This window comes from Emys orbicularis, chromosome 14 (genome assembly GCF_028017835.1).
Source record: "Emys orbicularis isolate rEmyOrb1 chromosome 14, rEmyOrb1.hap1, whole genome shotgun sequence".
NCBI lineage: Eukaryota > Metazoa > Chordata > Testudines > Emydidae > Emys > Emys orbicularis.
Window position 1 is genome coordinate 6995187 of NC_088696.1, and position 21765 is coordinate 7016951.

Consider the following 21765-nt stretch of genomic DNA (forward strand, 5'->3'; position numbering starts at 1 on the left):
ATTATCCACTGCAGTTAACCAAATGACCACTAGATGTCGTGCCAGTTGCATTCAGTGGCAGTCTGAAGGCCCTTTATCTGGTTATCAAGCCTTGAAGGTGCAGTTTAGCAGGGAATTTTTCTTCTGTCCCAGAGTTAAATGCCTTCATAATCTGAATACCTCTTTTCCTGCTGCCATCTCTTGGCTATTCCCCTGGGAGGCCCAAGATGTGTCCTAGGGCTTGGCTACACTTGCAAGTTAGAGCACCCTAACTCCTGAGGTGTCCACACTGGTAAGGCACTTAGAGCGCCTGGAGCACCCCTGGTAATCCACCTCCACCTTGCTGCACCCTGGCTGAAACGCCGGGGTGTCAGTGTGGACGACGTGTTGCATTACTGCGCTGTGATTGGCCTCTGTAAAGTCCTGAAGTCAAGTGGCCACTCTGGTCATTGTTTTGAACTGGGCTGTAGGCATGTGACTATCCCCTTTCAAAGCTCCGTTTCTGACAGCCGGCATGCTTATCTGCTCCGGGACAAAGCAAACCATTACTGTGGAATGCTGCTGTTGCAGAGGCAGGCGTTTGTGCGTGTGTGAGAGAGAGAGGTGGGGGTGGGGGCTGATGTCAGGGTTTCCCCCTTCCCTCGCCACTGTCTGAACTTACAAGACAGCATGCTGACACGCTCTCTGCCCCCCAAAACACAGTCTCTCCCCTCACATACACATAACACACTCCCTGTCACGCTCCCCGACCCCATTTGAAAAGCACGCTGCAGCCACTTGCACACTGGGATAGTTACCACAATGCACTGCTCTCTGTGGCGTTGCAAGAGCTGCTAATGTGGCCACGCCGCTGCGCTTGCAGCTGACAGTGTGAACACACGGCAGCGCTTTCCCTGTTGCGGTCTCCGAGGGCTAGTTTAACTCCCCGCGCTCTACATCTGCAAGTGTAGCCATAGCCTTAGTCCTTACAGGTCACGTGGTATGGTTTCCTCACCTGGAGAAATCACACCACTCTAAAGAGCTCTTAAGGCTGCATTTATCAAAGCTGAGTGTGCAAATGTGCCCATCGTTCCCACTGGGGGGGGGGGGGGGTGCCAACTGGGTGACCAATGCCGACAGATGCATTAAAAAGGCCAGCAATGCAATCACCCCGTGTGGCTGTACCGATGCGGCAGTTGCTTGCGTAGAGGAGGTGAGGAATTGCACATGCATTTTTGAACCTATCTTTTTTGATGATCTGGCCCTTAAAACCAAAACGAAAGCTGAATGTTTCTGGTAAAGTTCAGAAGGAAATGAGCGTGAAGCTCCCCTGTTGCTGGTGTTGCGTAGGGGCTCCCAATGCTGGTGTCAGGGGGCCCTGAAATGCACTTGCTCACATAGACCCTTTACTGAATGGGAGCCTCTCTCCCCCCAGGAGCAATGTGAAAGGATGCAGATGAGCAGCATGGGAGCAGCTTCCTTTTGTGAGGTCTGCTTTGGGTGACAGTGGCAGGGCATGACTGCTATGCACTCCTCTTATTCAAGTGTCCCCCAGTGGCACCAAAATTGTTGCTTCTATGATCCTGCTGACACCTCTCTAACTTATTGTGGGTCCCTTGTTTCCACAGATCAGGACCAAACCGCCATGAGCCAAGTGGCCGAGACCAACCACAGCACTTTGGAGGGCCCCCTCCGCTCATCTCTCCCAAACCTCAGCATCATCCAGTGCCCACCTCGCTCTGGAACCCTGTGTCCTTGCTGGAGAACAACATGGAGCCGCGCAGGATCCAGGAGAATCACTCTCTCCATGCCCACCCTGCCCAGTACGAGCCCAGCCGACAAGCCATCCCCTTGGTGAAGGTGGAACGAGTATACTGCCCCGAGAAGCTGGACGAAGGGGCCAGAAAGAGAGAGACACTGGACAAATATCAGCCTGCCAGGGAGCCTGGGGCGTCGGAACATGGTGGGTTCTCCCATGGGCCCTTCCTGGCAGAACTGGAAAAGTCCACACAGACCATCCTTAACCAACAGAGGGCATCGCTCTCCCAGCCGGGGCAGTTTGCTGAGGTCAGCCTGCCCAGCAAGCCTAGCTCACCTTACCGGCACCCGCTGCCTAGGGCCCACGACCCCATGTACGTTTACGACGAGTTCCTGCAGCAACACCGTAAACTAGTCAGCAAACTGGACCTGGAGGAGCGGAGGCGGAGAGAAGCCAGGGAGAAAGGTGAGTGCCTGCATTGAGGAGTCCCTTCCAGTCGCAGTGCCGCAGTAGCGCTGAACATGACATCTCACTGAGGGCTTGTCTACACAGGATGCTACTGCGCTGCGAGCCAGGGTGTGAATCTACAGCACAGTAGCTTGCTGTGCCATAACACCCTGTGCTACAGGGCACAAACAGGCTGGGAGAGTGCTTTGACTTGCTACACTTTACAAACAGTAGTAGCCAAAGCGCACTCCTGGACGGTAGATCAAACCCTGGCTCATCGCGCAGTAACGTCCTATGTAGACAAGCTCTGAGAATAGAAACAAACTGAAGCAGTGCTAAAGGGCTGTAGCTTTGAGCAGGGGGAACTGGACAGATCAGAAGATTGGAAATGAGCTGAAGAGCCCTTAACCTCTAGAGCAAAGGCTCAAACCCAGCTGGGGTCAGCAGGGGATGAAAGTTGTGACCATCTGATGGCTGATCAGTGGCCTGCATGAAATTATTCAGAATGGGGATATCTTAGTCCAATTCCTGTTGAACAAGTCTCTTGTCTCTCTCACTCACCCACCACCATGGCTGGCTCTCACTGGCACCCCTGTCTGTGTCCATGTAAATGACAAAGATTGAATGGGCCGTGTTCATTAGAGGGGGTTCCTCTGAGACGGGTCAAATGCATTAGCCGGGCAGCACTGCCATTGGCCCTGCTCTGGAGATGAAGAGAGGACTGGAGTTTTCAGGGCTGTGAATCCTGCTCCAAACACAGTAAAGCAGCAGCAGCATTGTCTCTTCCATGGGGGGGAGAGTGTGTGTGTGTGTGTTGTCCAAGACAATTAAATAAGGACAATAACACCTTTGATTCTGAACAAGCCCTGGTAGTGGGGTCGTATGTCTTCCAGGGAGCTAATTGACACCTCTGCCGAGCAGACAGACCACACTGCTGTCCCCACTGCCTATGCAAATCATGCTGAAAGCCAAATCAGAGCAGCTCTGTACATCCTCCGCTGCAGACATGCCCAATTAATAAATGATGAACTGAGGCTAATAAGATGGCTTTAAATATTAATAGGACTGTACAAGCAGGGATAGGAACAGAGGGAGGAGACTGCTCTGCGGTGGGGAGAGGGGGATTTGGGGCATGGGAGCTACACAGTCATTCTCTGGGCTGCTGCTGTCTCTGCTGCTGACACATGCTGTGTCTCAGATGGCTGGCTCTTGGCTCGCCGGCGTGCTGCAGTTCCCTTTTGGCACCAAACGTTCTGTTATTTCTGCTTTGCACTTGGCCCACCTCCTGCCTCTGCCCATTAACTCTTTGGAGCTAGTGGAAGCAGCTGACGGCACAATAGGCTGCTACACTGCCGTGCATGTGAGCCGTGTCTCCTGCAATGTTGGGTACTATGCCAGGGTGGCACGCTGGTCACTCCTGCAGTGCACAGATGCTTCTGCCATAAAAATGAGACACACCACTCCACCCCCTCCCTGCAGAAGGCTGCCTGGTAGTTCATGGCTTCCATGTACCCAGGAGGACATCCTTATTTGAGGCTATTCAGCGGGACCTGAACTCCTCACTGACCTGGCTGGGCATATCCGAGAAGCTGCTTTCTTGTGACAGGCAGGGAGCAGTTACAGATCTGCAAGGTTGCAGATGTTTAATCTGAACAACGGTTGATGCTGCAGACCCAATGTGTCGCAAATTCGACACGTGACTCCGAATGCTTGCAGGAGGGGCATGGGCTATCGGCCACAGTGGGGAGCTGGCAGCTCCAGAGCACACTGGGGAAGGCCATTGGCTTCAGGGGAGCTCCTCCTTATATGCAGGGATTCTGATCTCAGCTGCAGATCAATATCAGCTCCCAGTGTATTGCTCAAGTGGGGGGTGTCAGTTTAGTTTGAGTTCCTCTATCGGCGGGGAATAATCTTGAAAGATCAGCTAATATGATCACACACGCAAGCCTATCTAAGCACACAGACACACATGCCTATTCTGCATATTCCGTTACCATGACTGTACATCCAAATGACCAGTGCACAATCATCGTAGTTGCACATGCAGTTGGCTGTAATAAATTGTGTCTCTAATCATGAATCCCGAATCCCCCTCCCATGGGATTATTTGTAATGTGTCAAACTACTGAGCTGCCTCAGACAGCTGCATTTATATGAAAAACAAACCCATCACCAACCTGGGAAATTATTTCTTCTTCTCCTCCCACTCCAAACCCAAAAGGACCAAGCCCCAGGATCGACAAGCCCTGAGCCAATAGCGGTCTGAGAACTCACCAATTCTCCACTCATCAAGACTAGAAATGGGAGCTTTATCCCATTGGGAAGGGGACTTCCCAGCTTTCCATTGGGACCCACAGCACATTCTGCTAGCCTGTGACCAGTCCCAAGATTTCAGCCATTTATGTGCTATTATTCCAGAGAGAAAAGCCATTTTGTGGTGAACTTGTAGAGGTTTATTAGTGATAATTCCCCACTTTTGCCTCCAAATCCTGGCCACTTGCCTTCCTGGTACTAAAAGCAGCTGCGCTTCCCAGGTGGAGGCTTATGAATAAAGGACCAGTGATAGCTTAAAGCCTCTTTCAAACATTTCAAAAGCAGGCTTTCTATGAGACATTTGGCACGTAGAGAATATATTCCCCACGCATCATAGATGCAACCCAAACTGCTGCCAGTCACCACGGCACCCCGTGTGGTTCAGGTAGTGACGTAGGTACATGCACACATGCCCTGGACTGTTCTTTTCCCTGTGTAATGGGCCCAGGGAGACGGACTGAAATGCACTTGTAGGCCTATTGCATGGCATGGCCTTCAGCCCCCTGAGGGTACAGCCAGCCGCTTCTGTGAATTACACAGCAGGCTGAAAACAGTTGCTGCAGGGAGCCCTTTGTCCAGTCACAAGCCCTTAGAACTGGGCAATTCTTCCAGGCCTGCTTGCTGAGCCCTCCCGGCGTGTCACTTGGCTGGGATTCATCGCAAGCTACCCAAGTCTGAGTTGATGGAGCTCTGACGGGTTCTCTCGAGTGGGGTGGGGGGGGAGGGAGCTGTCTGTCCCGCCTCTTGGCCTCACCGTCCCACTTTGCGTCTCTCACGCACAGGCTATTACTATGACCTGGATGACTCCTACGACGAGAGTGATGAGGAGGAAGTGAGAGCCCATCTCCGGTGCGTTGCCGAGCAGCCCCCGCTGAAGCTGGATACTTCCTCGGAGGTATGCCAGCTGTCTGATCCTGCTGAGGTTACTCTTGAGCCTTTGTGGCCAGTCCTATGGATGAGGTGCCCTGAGCCAGCTCAGACTCTATATGGTCACTGGGCATTATGGGGCAGAGCAGCCTAGGATACAGCCATGGTATGTTTCTAGCCCAGGAGTACCATTGAGGACACTGTGGCTTTGCTCTGTATAGATTCTCAGACCTTTCCCACTGCAGAGATAAGTAAGTAGCAGCAGCAGGAGGCAAGCCACAACGAAGGGGCCCAGTGAAAGGATGGAAGGGGTGTTTTCAGACAAGGAAGGTGACTGGGCGAGGTGGAAAGATACAGTGAGGGGGTTTCAGAGGGTTGATGCAGAGGAGAGACTGAGCTTTTCTCAGCTCGGAAAAGGGGCTGTAGGATCATCCTCCTCTCACCGCCTCACTATACCCGAGGCTTAGCCATGGCTTGCTTAGCCCGTTGCGAGCCTTTGGAAGAGGGCCTCTATTAATGTGTAGCCCACTGCACTAATCAGCTTCACAGCATTTCACCAACATTAACTAAACTGTGTGAGACAGGGGAATGAGGATTTATTACCCCATCGGGCAGATGGAGAAACTGAGGCAGGGAGGTAAAGTGACTTGCTCGGTGCCGTAGAGAGAGACAGTGTCCGAGCCATAACCTTCCCTTACCCTTAGTCTGTTTGTGTCTTCAAATTGCAAGTCCTTCGGGGCAGGGGTTGTCTCTTTACTGTGTCTATACAGCACCTAACACAATGGCCTCAATCCCGACTGGGGGCCTTGGTCCTACCATACTATAAATATTTAATAACAACAACAGGAGGAGGAGTGCTCGGAAGTCTGCCTTCCAGTCCCATGTCTAGACCGCTAGCCTGTAGCTCTCTGATCTGAACAAGCACAGTGGTGCACTTTCCATGCTCCCTGCTGACAGGCTGAATTGTCTTCAGCATTTGGGTTGGCCACCAATCCTGTCCCCTTTCCGGATGGCTTATACATCTGTGGTTTGGGAGGAACTGAACAGCTCATTCTCTGTTTAAAAGACGCTGGGTTTCCCGTGCCATTGATTTTAGTATTATGGATTCCTTTCCAGACTGCGTAAGCGTCCCCAGAAAGCAGTGTGGTGTACATGGAATTATACCCCCATGAACCTAGCTAGATAGAGAGAAGTATATGACAGGGAAACATGACAGCAGCAGGTTCTTCACTGTTCAGCTGAAGAAAAGTCCCACTGAGCTTTGAAACTACTCATTTATGTGGCTCTTCCCATTGCCAAACTCCAGAAATTGGAGTTCCTGCAGCTTTTTGGCCTGACCACCCAGCAGCAGAAGGAGGAGCTGCTGACTCAGAAGAGGAGGAAGAGGCGGAGGATGCTGAGGGAGAGGAGTCCATCCCCTCCCACAGTCCAGAACAAACGTCGGACGCCCTCACCGCGGCTCCCACTCTCCACGCGCTACAGCCCCGATGAAATGAACAACAGCCCCAACTTCGAGGAGAAGAAGAGGTTCCTGACCATCTTCAACCTGACTCACATCAGCGCAGAGAAAAGGAAAGGTATGGCTTGATCCGTGCAGGCCAGTGGGGAGGGATGTGGTGTGTTGGATTCTGCAGATGAGGTTCTAGGTACATATACAGCCCTGTCACTATGGTATGAGTGAAAGGAGAGGGAGCTCACAACGCTGGTGGCCATGGGCTTTAGAGGAGCACTAGGAGAAATGTCTCAATTCCATGAACTTGTGTGTCACAACATGGTGATGGGCTTTTGCCCTGTGATGACGCATTGCCTCATGGTGCTGTGACTTCCCTCCCCACCCCCACCCCTACACACAGCACCCCTAGGGTTTGATTTTCAGAAGTGCTGAGCACCCCCAGTTCCATTAGTCAGGGGGAGCTGCAGGTTCTCAGCACCTCTGCAAGGCAGGTCCTGAACCTCTGGGACAAGTGACACTAGTCTGAGTTGAAGATGCCCACTTAACTCTTGAGTTCAAGGTTTTCATTCTGCTGCAGGCTGGTTAGAGCTGCTTTGCTTCTCCGGTAGATCCAGCCCGCCCTGTTCCTGATCTGTGCTTTGGTTGTGGTGAGCAAAATGAGGGCATTTTCCACTGCCCAGGAATGAAACCCTTTGGTGCTGGGGCGTCCCCAGCTAGTGTGATAAAAATGGGCATCCAAAGGAAGGTTTAATTTACAATCCAGTTGTGAGCCTAAACACATGAATGCCGTCTCTCCCATGACCTGGCATGCAACCCGTCAGCAGCCTGGTGGGAATCTGCCCAGTGCTGCAAGAGAGTAGCATGGCTCCACTGGCCAGGTAGCCACCCCCTCCCCGGAGCCAACACACAGGGCCGTTCGTGTCCTGTTGTTCAACAGGTTTGGATAGATCAGCTAAGCTGATACAGGAAGCATCCTTAACCCCGTGCTCACCACCACCACCCGGATTATGGATAGTGCCATATACTGCTGAGTGGGCACAAGCAGTGACTTCCTACTAGTTCAGCAAAATGCCCATTGCAGGCTCTGATTTGTAGCGACTGCAAAATCAGTTGCTGTTCCTTTGCTGCCTTTGTGCCCCGTGCTGGCCAAGTGCCATGTTCATGTCTGTGTGCTGTAACTCCAGTGAGACTAATTTCCCATGTATGCACTTGCAAAGCCAAAAGCTGCCCTTGTGCTGTCTGCTTGCGGCATCTTCCTACTTATCTCTGCTCCAATGGGCAAAGGCTGCACTAAATCTCAGCTTCCCACCCTGCAGATAAAGAGAAACTGGTGGAAATGCTCCATGCCATGAAGCAGAAAAGTGTGACGGCAGCAGTAGTGGTGAAAAGCTCCCCGCGGGACAGTCCCAGTCTCACCCCAGCTGGTAAGTAGCAGGGCAGAGGAGCTGATGGGGGGGAGAAAAGTGGGATGGAGCGGATGGACAGACCTCCATGGTGCTCCTGAGAATTGGATCATAGGGACTAAAGAGTGCGCACCTAGTGGGCCTGATAATCCTCGTACTTTGACTGGTTTTACTTTGATGTCAGTGAAATTACCCCAGCATGAGCGAGAGGGGAGCTGGGTCCAACCAATAACCTCTTCATAACTGAACTGGATAAAATGGGCAACATTCACCTGTCATTCTGCCCATTGCCCCCTCCAAAGACAGACAGGTGGCTTTCACAGTAACTGGCTAATGCAGAGTTTGTTGAAGTGATGGAGGGGGGAGGGTCAGGCCTGTTGCAGGCTTGGTGTTGAAACACTTCCTGGGTCAGATTTTCAAAGGGCCTCTACAGCATGTGCAGAGCCTAGTTGGGGTGCCCTGGGGGAGAGTTGTGCACAGTCATGGGCCAGACAGTCCAAGGTGCAGTGAACTGATCTGCAACTGCAACGTCTGCTGGGTTTTTTTTAGAGGTCCTTTAGCATTACAGGCCCACCTGACTGTTGGCACAGGATTTCTCTTCCAGCCCCAGCCAGCTGGAGGAAGATCTATCCCGTGCTGTGTGAATGGACCTTCTTCTAGAAAACAGCAAATCAACCAAAGGGGCAGTGTGAGAGCCTTCCCCAGAGCCATGATGTGTCCGGCCATTCAGTAACGCCTCAGGGAATGCAGGGACATTCGAATCAAGCATCTCCTCCGAATCAGTCCCAAGCACCACTAGTAACTCTGTTATGTTTTATTTCCCAAAGAGCTCCAGGTGCAGCAATTTCCTGTGGATTCAGATAAACCTGTTGGTATCACCGCCTCCTTGCCAGACACTCAAAAGACATCAGAGCCCAGCCGATTAGAACAGCTGAGACCGCACGAGCTCCAGAGGGCCAAGGAACCAGCTCCGGTCTCTGCTGAGAAGCCCAGGCTGAACGATGGGCACACCGGGAAGAAGAGCCTGAGCATATTCAATTATGTCAGGGGCCCTTTGCCTAAGGACATCCCGGTGCCACTCTCTCACAGCATGAATGGGAAGAATAAGCCATGGGAGCCCTTCATAGCTGAGGAATTTGCACATCAGTTTCACGAGTCAGTGCTGCAGTCCACACAGAAAGCATTGCAGAAGCACAAAGGTAATGGGACAGACCCAGAGGGGAAATGGAGGGGGAGACAGCAACAGTATATGTGTACAAATAAGAGCACTGTACTGAAGTCTCAATGAGGCTTCCATCTAAGCTCTAAAGCAAGTGTCCACACTTTTGCACATGTAAGATTCTGCACGCACACTTTTTTCCTCACCTGAGTTTTAGCACGTGCAGATCCTGAGTAGAGGCCAAATTTTATTTGCTTGTACAATGTCAGGTATTTAGACATCAAAACCTCCAGTTTGTGTACACAAAGGACATCTGCACATATACATGGGAGTTTGTGTGCACAAAAACCTAGACCTGAAATAAAAGTGCATGCAAAACTTGTGCATGTAAAAATGCGGGAGTTAATTTAGAAAATCTGGCTGTTGGTCATATATAATGACAGTAATTCCCCAGCCAGCCATGCTTTTGTCTCTTACCTGTTCTAGAAAAAAAGTTTTAGAAATGACCATTATGGGAAGGGAGAAAAGCACATCTGACTGCCAGCCATGTGGGTACTCAATGTAAGCATGAAGCACAACCTGTTTCTGGAAATTATGAATACATCTGTGCTTTCCCATCACTGAAACAGCCTGAACAATTACAGTAGGAGGTAAAAATATGGGAACTTCATGAGAGGCACTGAAAATATGGCTCACGCACTGAAAAGCTCATTAATTTCAGTGGGCAGAAGTAAAGTTACTACAGTGTGTAGGGAGCAGCTGTTAACAGAAAATTAAAAAGAAGTATTAAGAAAGCAGAGAGGAGCAGCATACAAAAAATGTAGACAGTACGGGGCCATAAATGTATGCAATGACTGGCTCAGAGAGCCATTAAAATCTACTGAAGACATCTCCAACACTGAGGAAGAAAAGTTAATCTTATAGACAAATTAATAACCCAAGGGCAGCACATTTGTTAATGCAACCTGATCAAAAATGTTTTTAAATAAGAAGCCTATTTTAAGGACACACATTCAGTGATTAGGTCACTTGACTGACAGGCAAGAGACCGGCACTCTAGTCCCAGCTCTGCCACTGACCTGCTGTATGACCTAGGAAAAACTTTTTCTCTAGGAGGGTGGTGAAGCACTGGAATGGGTTACCTAGGGAGGTGGTGGAATCTCCTTCCTTGGAGGTTTTTAAGGCCCGGCTTGACAAAGCCCTGGATGATTTAGTTGGGAATTGGTCCTGCTTTGAGCAGGGGGTTGGACTAGATGACCTCCTGAGGTCCCTTCCAACCCTGATATTCTATGATTCTACGGCAAGTCACATCATTTCTCTGCACCTCTGTTGTTCCTCCTGCCCTGTCTCTTATCTTGCCAGTTAGGATCTCACCCTAAAGAGCTTAGGGGCCACTAGGCGCTACTGTAATACACAAAATAGTTGTAGCATTTTAGAAAAGCAGTAACCTATTTCCAGGCGTGTGTGCCATCGGGAGAGGGTGAGGATTAGAGCAGGATTGTGAAGAGCGTTTTCTTGCACTCACTGCACCTTCCGGTACAAAGGGTGTGAAAGGGAATTTGCAGCCTTGCATTTGGCATTCTCTTCACACTGATGCAAGTGCATAGAGTTCAGTCACTCACCTTTTTAGATTTATCAACCAGTGTGATTCCACATGGGCTGCCCGGACAGTCAGGGTCAGACTGTTCCTCGCAAGCAGGGAGACAGAGAATTCTAATCAGACACTAGTGGCCAGGTGATCCACACCCCAACTCCCACACTCCTCTTGTCTCCAGCAAATGAGGAGTCAAGCTTCTTAGCCTTTGTGGCTGCCTGGTACAGTAACCAGACACTGCTACGAATCTGATTGTCAGTGGAGCTTCAACACCTGGCCCCCACTTGTGCATGTCCACCTGTGTGCATAGGTGTTAGTGCAGAGCAGGTGCATGCACACGGATGGAGGCAAGGGTTGGAAAATCAGTCCTAATATACTTCATTGCAGGACATGCTTTGACACCCAGAAATTAGGCTGATCACAGGTGGTAGCTGTGGAATTAGCTCATGTAGACTATCCACGCTGGCCCGGGCCTTGAGATGTTTTCCAGTATGTGCCCTGTTTAGTTTGAAATGTCTTCTGAGGACATAAGAAGTCTTCTTTTCTGATTGTTTTCTGTTCCTGTCTTGCTTTCAGGAAGTGCAGCAGCACTTACTGCAGAGCAGAACCACAAAATTGACACCTCTATCCATTACAACATTCCTGAGCTTCAGACCTCAAGCAGGGTCCAGCTGCCTCAACAGAATGGGCAGCAAGACACCCCACTGGCACGAAAGGGGCTCATCCCACCTGAACAGGACAAGGACTCTGACTCAGAGGGGGAGGAGGAGGAGGAGGAAGAGGAGGAGGAAGAGGAGTACCCTAGACCTAAATGGCAGGGGATTGAGGCAATCTTCGAAGCTTATCAGGAACATATAGAAGGTAAGGGAAAAGGATTACAAATGGGACATCAAGGCGATTTCAAGCCCTCCTGTCACCTTGAGGTCTCAGTCCTATAAATGACAGTATGGTATTTCTGCTACCATCTCAGAGGGTGCTCACATCACTACATTTTCTGTAATGTAAGAGGAGAAGGTGGAATTTTGGTGAAACTTCCAACTTCAACCTCAGCTGGAGTGGAGAAGGAATAGCAGGGCTACTGCTGTCCCTGTTGCTGCAGTTGCTTGCTTGACTGTGCTCTCTCAGTACTGAAGGGTTGTCTCTCTGATAATGATAAGAACTGCTCTGTGCCTATTACTTTCCAAGAGCACTGGGTTCGAGCCTTGGCTCTGCCATCGACCCATTGGGACCTTGGGCATGTTACTCTGTGCTTTAGTTTCCTGATCCGTACCATGGGGATTAAAAACAGATCAGTCTCACAGGTGAGGCAAATTTATTCACATCTGTCGAGCACTTTAAGATCCTCCGACGGGAAGGGGCTGTGGAAAAGCATAAGGCTGTTAATTAGCAGAGGATAGACATAAAGGCGACAGGTGTGTATGAAAATTCATTAATACGACCCAGCACCTTAGAGCAGTGTCTGTAAGGCTGCACAGCAAAATGGAGTCTGGATTCAAGAGCGCAAAACCCCTTGATGTTTTTCTCCTTAGTCTCCTGCTTTATATTCTTGAAATGTGTCTAAAAATAACCCCGCTGATGCACCGCCTCAAGCTGGCAATGGAGATGCCATACAGGTGTCAAACGGTGACCTGGCGCACCCTCCACTGTGCCCCAAAACAATCAGATAGCTCAGCCACTGGCATGCACTGCACCCAAGGGGCTGTGAGTCATTTTCTTTTGAACAACACTTCACTTAAGGGCTGTCAGTCTCATCTGTGGAGAGAGACACTTTAGGAATTACAACACAGCTAATTACCAAATGGCGAGCTGGAGCCAAGTCTCAGGAAAACACAAATGCAGATTGATCACCAAGTCTTTCCCTAATTTATTGCAGTTATAAATACATGTGTAGGCTGCAACTCAGAGTCTGAAATAGGATTGGGGCATCTTTTACCATTATTGGTGAATCTAATTTAATCTGTTTTCCACAGCACCCATCTCTGTGGTATCCACCTGATTCTCCAGCTCTTAAGACTCAGGTGTTTGTTCATGCCACTGCAATTAGTCCTCCGTGATTAGATGGTTATCAAAAATACACAGCAACCTTTCAGCGTCAATACAGCTGGCTAACTTATGAACACCTATGAATGCTCCACACATTCAGTGCTGCACAAATTTTGCTACATGCTGTTTTCTTTTCCGGCGCTCTGATTATTCTTTGTGTTCTTGATAAGACGATAGAAATATTGAACAGCCTCCAGTGGATCAGCTGCTTTAGGTTCCCCTCTCGTTTTATCACGGCAATAAATCCTTTGTTAGTGTGCAAGACCCAATAATGTTTCTGATACCCTGGAAGTTAATTACATCTCACGTACTCAGATCCTTATGAATACAGTTTAAATTGTCTTTTAGAAAACTGAAAGGTGCTGTTAGCTTTCTCAAAGGAGCTTCGGCAGTGTTTTTTCCATAAGCTGCGGACCCTTTATTTGACATCAGGCTGTCTTGCAGATCAGTTCTTACTTTCCTTTAGAACATGATTATACTAGTTTGCATTCCTGAGAGCCTTTCATCTTGGAGGATCCCAAAGTATTTCACCAACAGCACCACTATAATGTAGCTACCTCTGCCATGGGTGGTGGTAGTCATCTGGCTCAAAGCAGGCTGCGCATGGAAGGAGGGGTTTTGGACAGGAGTACAGTCCTGCCTTAGGAAAAGTGGTATTGGATGGTTAAATTCCACACAGAGCAGAGTCTCTGTTTAAAGTGTGGAGTCAGAAAAATGACAGGGGGAAAATGGACCTCTCTCAACAGCTCTGCTCCCTGTATATATTCGGACTCCTGTCTGATGCCATAATAAGCTTTTACTCCTGTTAGCCTTGCAGAGGCAACAGAGCTGTGGGAGAGGAACCTGGATGCTATATTTTGGCTCACCCATCAATAGAATCTTTGTTCCAGCTGCAGAGCCTGTTCTCCATTCCCATGGTATTTAGGCACCTAGTTGATGATGCACAAGCAATAAAGAACCCAGCTTGTCTCTCAGATCCTAGGCTGTATTTGCATGACTGGCAGTTAAAAAAAAATCCTTCCTTTATGCAAACTGAGCACATTTGAAATCAATGGAAGATAGGAGCCTAAACACCTTTAGGAGCTGGGCCTACATTCTGAAGAGGCGGTAAGTCTGGAACCATGCTGCATTCTAGAGGCACTGTAGACTGCCTGGAATTTATTTTAATCTACTTGGGAAGGGCAGAGTTAATCCTGCTGGAATAGGAGAGAATTTGGCAAGAAGTATCCTGCCTTAACTTTTTACAGATCTGTCCAGTGTGCCAGTGCTTGGTTTAAAGAATGCCAGCGGTCATGTCTGGTGAATGCACAAATGAACACCTTAGGAACATTGCAGCATGGTGCACAAATTTTAGGAAAAACGCCAAGATATGGAGGACACTTCCATCCATGAGGTTATGTAGTTTGCTGCGCAGTTGATCATTGGCAACAGTGATGGTGTCCTTAATCTCCATGACATAATATGGTGAGAACATTTCAGTAGTGGTGGATGAAGGTTGAGAGGTCCATGCTGGAGCAGACTGGCATGTCTGACATCTTACCTCTGGCAGTGACCTTCTGAGGTTTCAGAAGGCCAACATCAAGGGTGAGAATTCAGGAGCCTGGTGTGGGAAAGACTAGCCAGACCAGAGATGCTATTAGCCAAATAGTCTGATGATACCATGCAAGGCTGATTGTTTCTCATTTGCTTGCAGAACAAAACCTGGAACGCCAAGTGTTGCAGACACAGTGCCGACGGCTGGAGGCCCAGCATTACAGTCTCAGTCTGACTGCAGAGCAGCTGTCACACAGCATGGCGGTGAGCGATAGACACTTTGATATTCTCGGGGGGGTTAGGGGGGGCAAACCTACTGGAACCCCAGTAGAGGAAAATTGGAGTCTGCCCTTGGGAATGTGCCGGTGAGGACAAGAGAACCAACACATGACACGTGTAGTCGTGTTGCTTATTGCACTATTGGAAGGCACTCAGACACTATGGTGATGAGTGTGGTGTAAAAACCTGTATAGAATAGCATGCTTCTCAGATGACCTACTGCCCATTTGTATACAGCATCTTCTGGAATAAAAATGCACTAGCAAGTATCATGCAGACAGGGTCACTGTAAGCAGCATGACCCTGGTAGCAAGGAAAGAAGACCCATCCAGAGTCTGTGCAAACCTATAAACAACTTGTAGGGCAGAACTGCTCCCCTGTGATTCTCTGTGCTTGTTCAGTGCCCCCACCATCACTGGGAATTCAGCATGTGCAGGGCAGTAGGTTTATTATAACACTTGCCATGTAGGATTTTTTAAATGCAGCAGTACAAGTTTTGCCATCCCTTTTAGTTTCCTGTCTGGCCCAATGAAAAGCTGGCTGCAGGGTTCCCCACCTCTGCACCACAGGAAAAAGACATGGGCTGGCTCCAGCCAAGGCTGGATGTCAGGATCTCCATTCTTAGGGCAGGAGCTTTGAGGCAGTAGGGTGGACAAATGTAAGAAGGAACAGTGCTGAGAAAAATACAGATGCCACAAAGTTTGAGGGAAACATGTGGGTCTGATTCCGAGCTCACTTACTCAGGGGAAACTCAACGGGACTACCCCAGCATGATTGAAAATCAGCTCTTCTGGTTTGATCCAACTTTGCTGTCATTTCCATCTGCCCACCAAACCACCCAAATGTTGACTGCAACAAACTCAGTGGCCTGCCCCTGCAGAAGAGCATAATATATCCCCCATAGATGCACACGCTGGGAGAGAGGTGTCAATGTCCCCTTTTTCACTTTGTTTTATCCTATTCCCTTACAGGAACTAAGGAACCAGAAGCAGAAGATTGTCTCGGAAAGGGAGCGACTTCAGGCCGAACTAGATCACTTGAGAAAGTGCCTTGCGTTGCCTGCAATGCAGTGGTCTAGGGGTTATTTCAAGGGATATCCCAGGTGACGCTCCCTTGCACTAGGCTGAACATATAGTATAGAAATAATAATCTATTTTATTACCTTGAATATTTAATATTTTTCACTGGGAGGTTTGAAGCTAAAATATAAATGGAGAATGTGCCATGCATGGAGCAAAGGATTATGGGATCCAGAAAAAATACCCACCTCTATCTTGACTTCAATGCAACTGAATCTTTGTAATTCTGCAAGCAACCCACCCATGAAGGCTAGATTTTGTTTAATTTTAATGAGGGGTGCTTTTTTTCCTCCTTCCCCTCCACTTTTTAATTATTATTTTTTAAATCTGATAAGACTTCATCAACAACACTAATAGCCACCTCCCTGTAGAGGGGGTGCTGTCCACACACAAAATCATTCTTTTGTTGCCATATTAGTCCAACTACTGTACCATGGGGTTTGCCTGTTCTTCACGGGGAAGATGGTGTGTCTCGTGTTAAGAGGAAGTTGGGTACACTTTTGAAAGCAAATGAACTGTGTATCTCCGATACGGAAAGCTGTGGTAGTGATCTGCAGAGTAACAAGTCCTGGAAGGAGCCAACACAGCTTCAGAACTTGAGCCTTTTCCTAAATCAACAGGCTTTCCACTGGAAATGCACTTCGCTATAAAAAAATAAAGTGAATAAACAAACCGAAGGTACCTTTTTATTACTGTTTTGGGGGGTAGGGAGCGGAATGTACAGAACAACAACACACACACACACCTAGAGAGAGAGAGAGACAAATTACATACCCTAGTGGGTGAACTTTTCATACAAACTCAAACGATTTTGCAATTAAAAAAAAAAAAACAAAGTCAAAAAGGTGCTTCAGCCTTGTACTGTGTATATATTTAAAAAGTTTTGTATGTTTTTATTACTTTAATTATTGTTATAAAAAGCTTGCCATTTTTAATATGTTTCTGCTTTTTTTTTTGGCAAAATAACTTGCTTTTAGTGTTTGTACTGCTGCTGGTCAGGACATGACAAATATTGAAGTGTTTTAAAACAATTTAAAAAAAAAAAAAAAAAAAGCTTTCCACTGGGGCATGTGCTATCACTTCTGTTTTTTGCTTTGTGTAGCATCAGTTACTGGTACAGAAAATTCTGTTACTAAAAGGCCAGGAATTAATTATTCCTTACTGCCCTTTCACTGATTTTTTTTTTTTCCCCCTTCAAGCACTTCAAAAGTTACATTACAAATATGACCAGCTGCTACTAAATGGGGAAGGGAGTGGAAAAGTCTGTGTTGGGAACAAAAGTTCAGGAACTAAATGAACTGTTTGGGTCTATGATTCAGCGTTACTGATGTCTTTCAGCACTCTGACGAGTAATCTAGAAAATGTTTTAAATGGGCGGGGGGGAGACTGCTTGTGTTAGCAATGAGTTGTTAGAGAACAACAGGAGAGGAAGCAATGCAGACTGAGCTGAATTTCCCGTTGTTCACGCACATGAGAAACACCAGTGGGAATAGGGAGGAGGAAGTAGAAATTCTCCCAGCTTGCCCTTTCTGTCTCTTCCATGTAGTTATTCCTCAATAACGTTTCTGTGAAGTAGGAGGACCTGTTTCACAAAGAGCTGGCTTGAAGTTCAGTTTACAGTTGGGTTATCCCTAACCTAGCTGAGCTCTAGTCCTTGTAAGCAGCCGAGGGGCAGCTGCTGGCAAAATTCAGTCTTTTCTGAGCAGTGCACAGGAATTGATTTTGTTTTTTATTAATTTCTTAGATGGGTGAGGGATACTGTGGGTAATAGGCTTACGCTTCACCCTACTTCCTAGCAGCTGGCAGTAATATTGCATTAGGTGTTTCCTCATATCGCATTTGCTGTGCATGTTTATCAGGAATATTTCATCTTAAATTAAGATGAAGTGGCAGCAGGAGGAACAGCACTAACAGGCTCTTCGTTTTCAGCTGTAAATTAGACAGGAAGGGCTATAGATGTACATATCCCATTCCCCTACTCAACAGCTACTGTAAATGTTCTGTAGCTGGGGGGGGAGTCGTGAGACAGTTTATGAGGGCAAAAGTATCACAGACATCTCTGATCAAAATCTACATACTACTGTTGTCTCTAGACTTGGTTGGAGATGTCTCCTTCAACAGCAGATTTTGGAAGACAGAGACAGCCAGAGACACCTGTTCTGTTGGAACCATGAAGCACTTGGCGTGGAAAAACAGCCTTTAGTAATCACAACATGCTCTAGACAAGGTTCATGGCCTTCTGTCTCCATGTTATTTGCTTTAGGTTTCTAACAGTTGACACTTAGAAGGCAAGCCATTTAGGCTATGTCTACACTACACACCTTTTAGCAACACAGCTGTGCCACTACAGCCCTACCGCTAAAAGGCATGCAGCGCAGTGTAGCCACTGTTTAGCAGCAGGAGGGAGCTCTCCCACTGACAAAAAACTTCCACCCCGAATGAGCAGCAGTAGCTTTGTCGGTGGAAGAGCTCTCCTGCCAATGAAGTGCTGTTCACACCGCTTTTTGTCTGCAGAACTTTTGTCATTGGGGGGGGGGGGGGGGGGTGTATGTTCTTTTCACACCTCTGAACGACAAAACTTTTGTCGTTCAGTTTCCAGTGTAGACAAAGCCTGAGTCTATTGCTGTTCTTCCGAAGAAACATTCACGCTGCCCCCACTACATCTCAGGCAGGGCAAGGGTTGGCTTATTGCATTCCTAGAAGATTTTGCACCTATATGTTGTCAGATGGCAGTGACAGCTACTTCACCCTCTTGCATAGCTCATGATTGAGGGGCTAGCCAGAGTGAAACAATGAGGGCAGAACAGGGAAAAGCAAATCCATGTGCGAATGTTTAAGTAACGTCAACCTATTGTTAGATGTAGTATGTAGAGCAGGGGTCGGCAACGTTTGGCATGCGGCTCGCCGGGGTAAGCACCCTGGTGGGCCGGGCCAGTTTATTTACCTGCTGACGCGGCAGGTTCGGCCGATCGCGGCCCCCCACTGGCCGCGGTTTGCCGTCCCGGGCCAATGGGGGCGGCAGGAAGCGGCGCGGGCGAGGGATGTGCTGGCCGCGGCTTCCCACCGCCCCCATTGGCCCGGGACGGCGAACCGCGGCCAGTGGGGCCACGATTGACCGAACCTGCCGCGTCAGCAGGTAAATAAACTGGCCCGGCCCGCCAGGGTGCTTACCCTGGCGAGCCGCGTGCCAGACGTTGCCGACCCCTGATGTAGAGGCTATGATTTTCTTTTAGCCATAGCTCCTACAAACACCCCATTGCAACCCTGGTAGTTTCCACATTGAAGGCTCTTTTTTCCCCCCTCCCCCCCCAGGAGTATCCCCAAGACAATCAGATTAAATAAATCTAAGGCTGTAATGCAGCATGAACAAGGAAAAGGACCAGAAAGGAAAGCTGAAACTAATACCCATTTTAAGCCATGCAATTCTATATTTTTTCCCCTTTTGTGTTGGTATTTAGGGCAGTGCAAACAGCAAATCTCTAACCTATCTTGAGCCCGTTCCATTTTGCAAATGGAAGAAAATAAAGCAGTCACTGACTAGTGTCAATTTAGCTTTACCCAAAAAGCTGAAATGATTAATTGTATGACTGCTCATGTGTGATTCTTCTTTTCTGGTGGACTGACACTATTGCCCATCTGGGAGACTGAAGAGCAGACAAAACATCAACATAATATACAATAGGAAGAACAGCAACTATTACACAGCACAGTTGGCTTCAGAGCTGATTTATGCCACTGTGGTTTCAAAGTATTTACATGAAGGAACTTCTGTCTTCCATGACTAGCAATGTCTTCACAGCAACAGGCCTGCAGTTTTCCTTTCACTCGGAGGGCAGAGATTTTTTTTAAAGTGCCATTATGGGCAGGCAAGTGACTAGAATACTATGTGGTTTTTAAAGATTTACTTTTAACAAAAGCATCAACTATCAGACTTGCCTATTTTTACAACTTAAAGTGAGACTATTTTTAATGCCAAGGCAGGTTACTGCTAACCTGAAACTAAAGCCATAGCCTTCCTGCTTCATACACTGTCAGCAATCAAAGATTCTAGCATCAGAATTTAGTTGGCAATGCTGCTGAGGTAACTAGAATTTAGCTTCTGGTGTTCAGTCCTGTAAATACTACACGACTGACAGCAGAAAAAGATGTAAGTGGGTATTAGAAGATGAGACAGCTATGACTCAGAATACACCAAGCAGCACTATAATGCTGTTTTTAGTCACTTTTCTAATCATAATGCATTTAAGTACTGGGGGCTTTTAAAAATGAATAGGGCTCCATTTAAAAAAAAGGAAGTTACCACTGTTTTCTGTTTCAGGTCTATTGTTGCATGTGCAAAAAGTGCATAAAAAAAAAAGGCACACAAATTCTTCGTTTAACTTACCTGTTTAAGAAGCAAAATACACTTATGGCTGACAGTTCTTTAAACCAGATTGCATAGCAAGCCTTTGGCCTACTACATGCCAATTCACAAACTTCATGATAATTTTAACACAGAAAAATACACTTGATGTTTAAATCGCTGTTTCCCCTCCCAGCCCATGATAAAAAAGTTCATTGTCAGGTTATCCATCAATTTCAATACACTGGAAAGTGGGAGTTTACAAGCACACCACCAGATGGCAATGTTTAGGAGCCTGTTTGAAAATGTAACTTTGCTTAGCAACAATTCCTGAACTGGAGTGTCGATTCCACCCCCATCCCTCACATACCAATAGAGAAAGGAGCTAATCACCAACTTCTTGACCCAGTGCTTAATTAAAAAGTCTCAGTAATACTCCCTTCCCTCTCCCCTGCCCCAAGGGCCATGTTGACTGGTTGTGTTTTATTTGTATGTACCCTGTGCAGAATTGCTAGAGCAGTAAAAAACAGAGCATGGGAGGGAGAGGCAGAGGGGGGAGGACGCCCAGGCCTGCTGGGGGCAGTTTAGATGCTGTGAAAGAAAAATTAAACCTGTTCTAAGTGTACTTGTTTGAATTAATTGTAATGTAATATATTATTTGTTGAATGTAGTAATTAGGTATTTATGAATATATTGCTGTAATTTCTGACAACATCCAAAAAATAAAATTGTCCTAAATCATGGCAAAGGATTGTTTTTCCCTCCCACTAGTGGATGGAAAAGTTACACTGATCCAGCGTGAAGGACAACATGTACAATGCACTACCATTATTTACAAGATTCAAGCAAAAAGGCATTGTGTGGTTGACACTACATCATGGCATTTAGCCAGTACCCAGCACAGGCTCTACAAGCTGTTTTAAGGCAGGGGTGACGCATCTGAGCAGCTTACACATAGGTCAGGGGATTTGTTATTTCAGAAGGATCAAGTCAGTGCAGAGTAGCCTACCTCATTACAGCATCAGATACACAGGCCACTTCACTCACACCCACTTGACGATAATGAGATACATACAAGTTAACCAGGGACTACATAAGAGACAGTGGGATAGCAAAAACAGCATAGGGGAAGCTCAGAAGGGAGTAGATGGTGGGAGATACCTGGAAGACAGTTCAATTGTTGGAGAGCAAAGGCAGTAGGGAAACATTTGTCTGAAGACATGGGGAACGTTATGGTGATTAAATACTGCTGCCTGATGAGAGCCATGGACAAGAGACTTGCTTTCCATTGAGCGAAGGGCAGCCCCCATACACATTCAGCTACATTTGATTCCTTGCAGTGTTCACAGAGATGTGACTGCTATAATTGAGCCTAAAACTGACAGTAAGACCAGTTTATAGATTCTGAGATAGACAGGGACCCCCACATCAGCTGCAAAGGGCAAGAGAAGAGGAGGTGTTTTCACATAATACCATCTTGATCTTCACACAATTAGTGTACGGTAAAGGAAAAGGAGTCTTATTCTTCGGACAGAC

At 47.6% G+C, this 21765-nt stretch overlaps 1 protein-coding gene across 1 annotated transcript in view; it reads left to right on the forward strand.

Moving 5' to 3' along the window:
- The window catches only part of GSE1 (Gse1 coiled-coil protein), a 215555-nt gene extending 197947 nt beyond the window's left edge, over window positions 1-17608 (forward strand). Inside the window, exons 9-16 of the mRNA XM_065416371.1 lie at window positions 1587-2182; window positions 5260-5372; window positions 6651-6921; window positions 8114-8221; window positions 9028-9399; window positions 11530-11814; window positions 14690-14793; window positions 15780-17608. Of these exons, the coding sequence (XP_065272443.1) occupies window positions 1587-2182; window positions 5260-5372; window positions 6651-6921; window positions 8114-8221; window positions 9028-9399; window positions 11530-11814; window positions 14690-14793; window positions 15780-15914 (1984 nt within the window). The 3' untranslated portion in view covers window positions 15915-17608. The remainder of the gene's footprint in view (window positions 1-1586; window positions 2183-5259; window positions 5373-6650; window positions 6922-8113; window positions 8222-9027; window positions 9400-11529; window positions 11815-14689; window positions 14794-15779) is intronic.
- Window positions 17609-21765: the final 4157 nt, after the last annotated feature.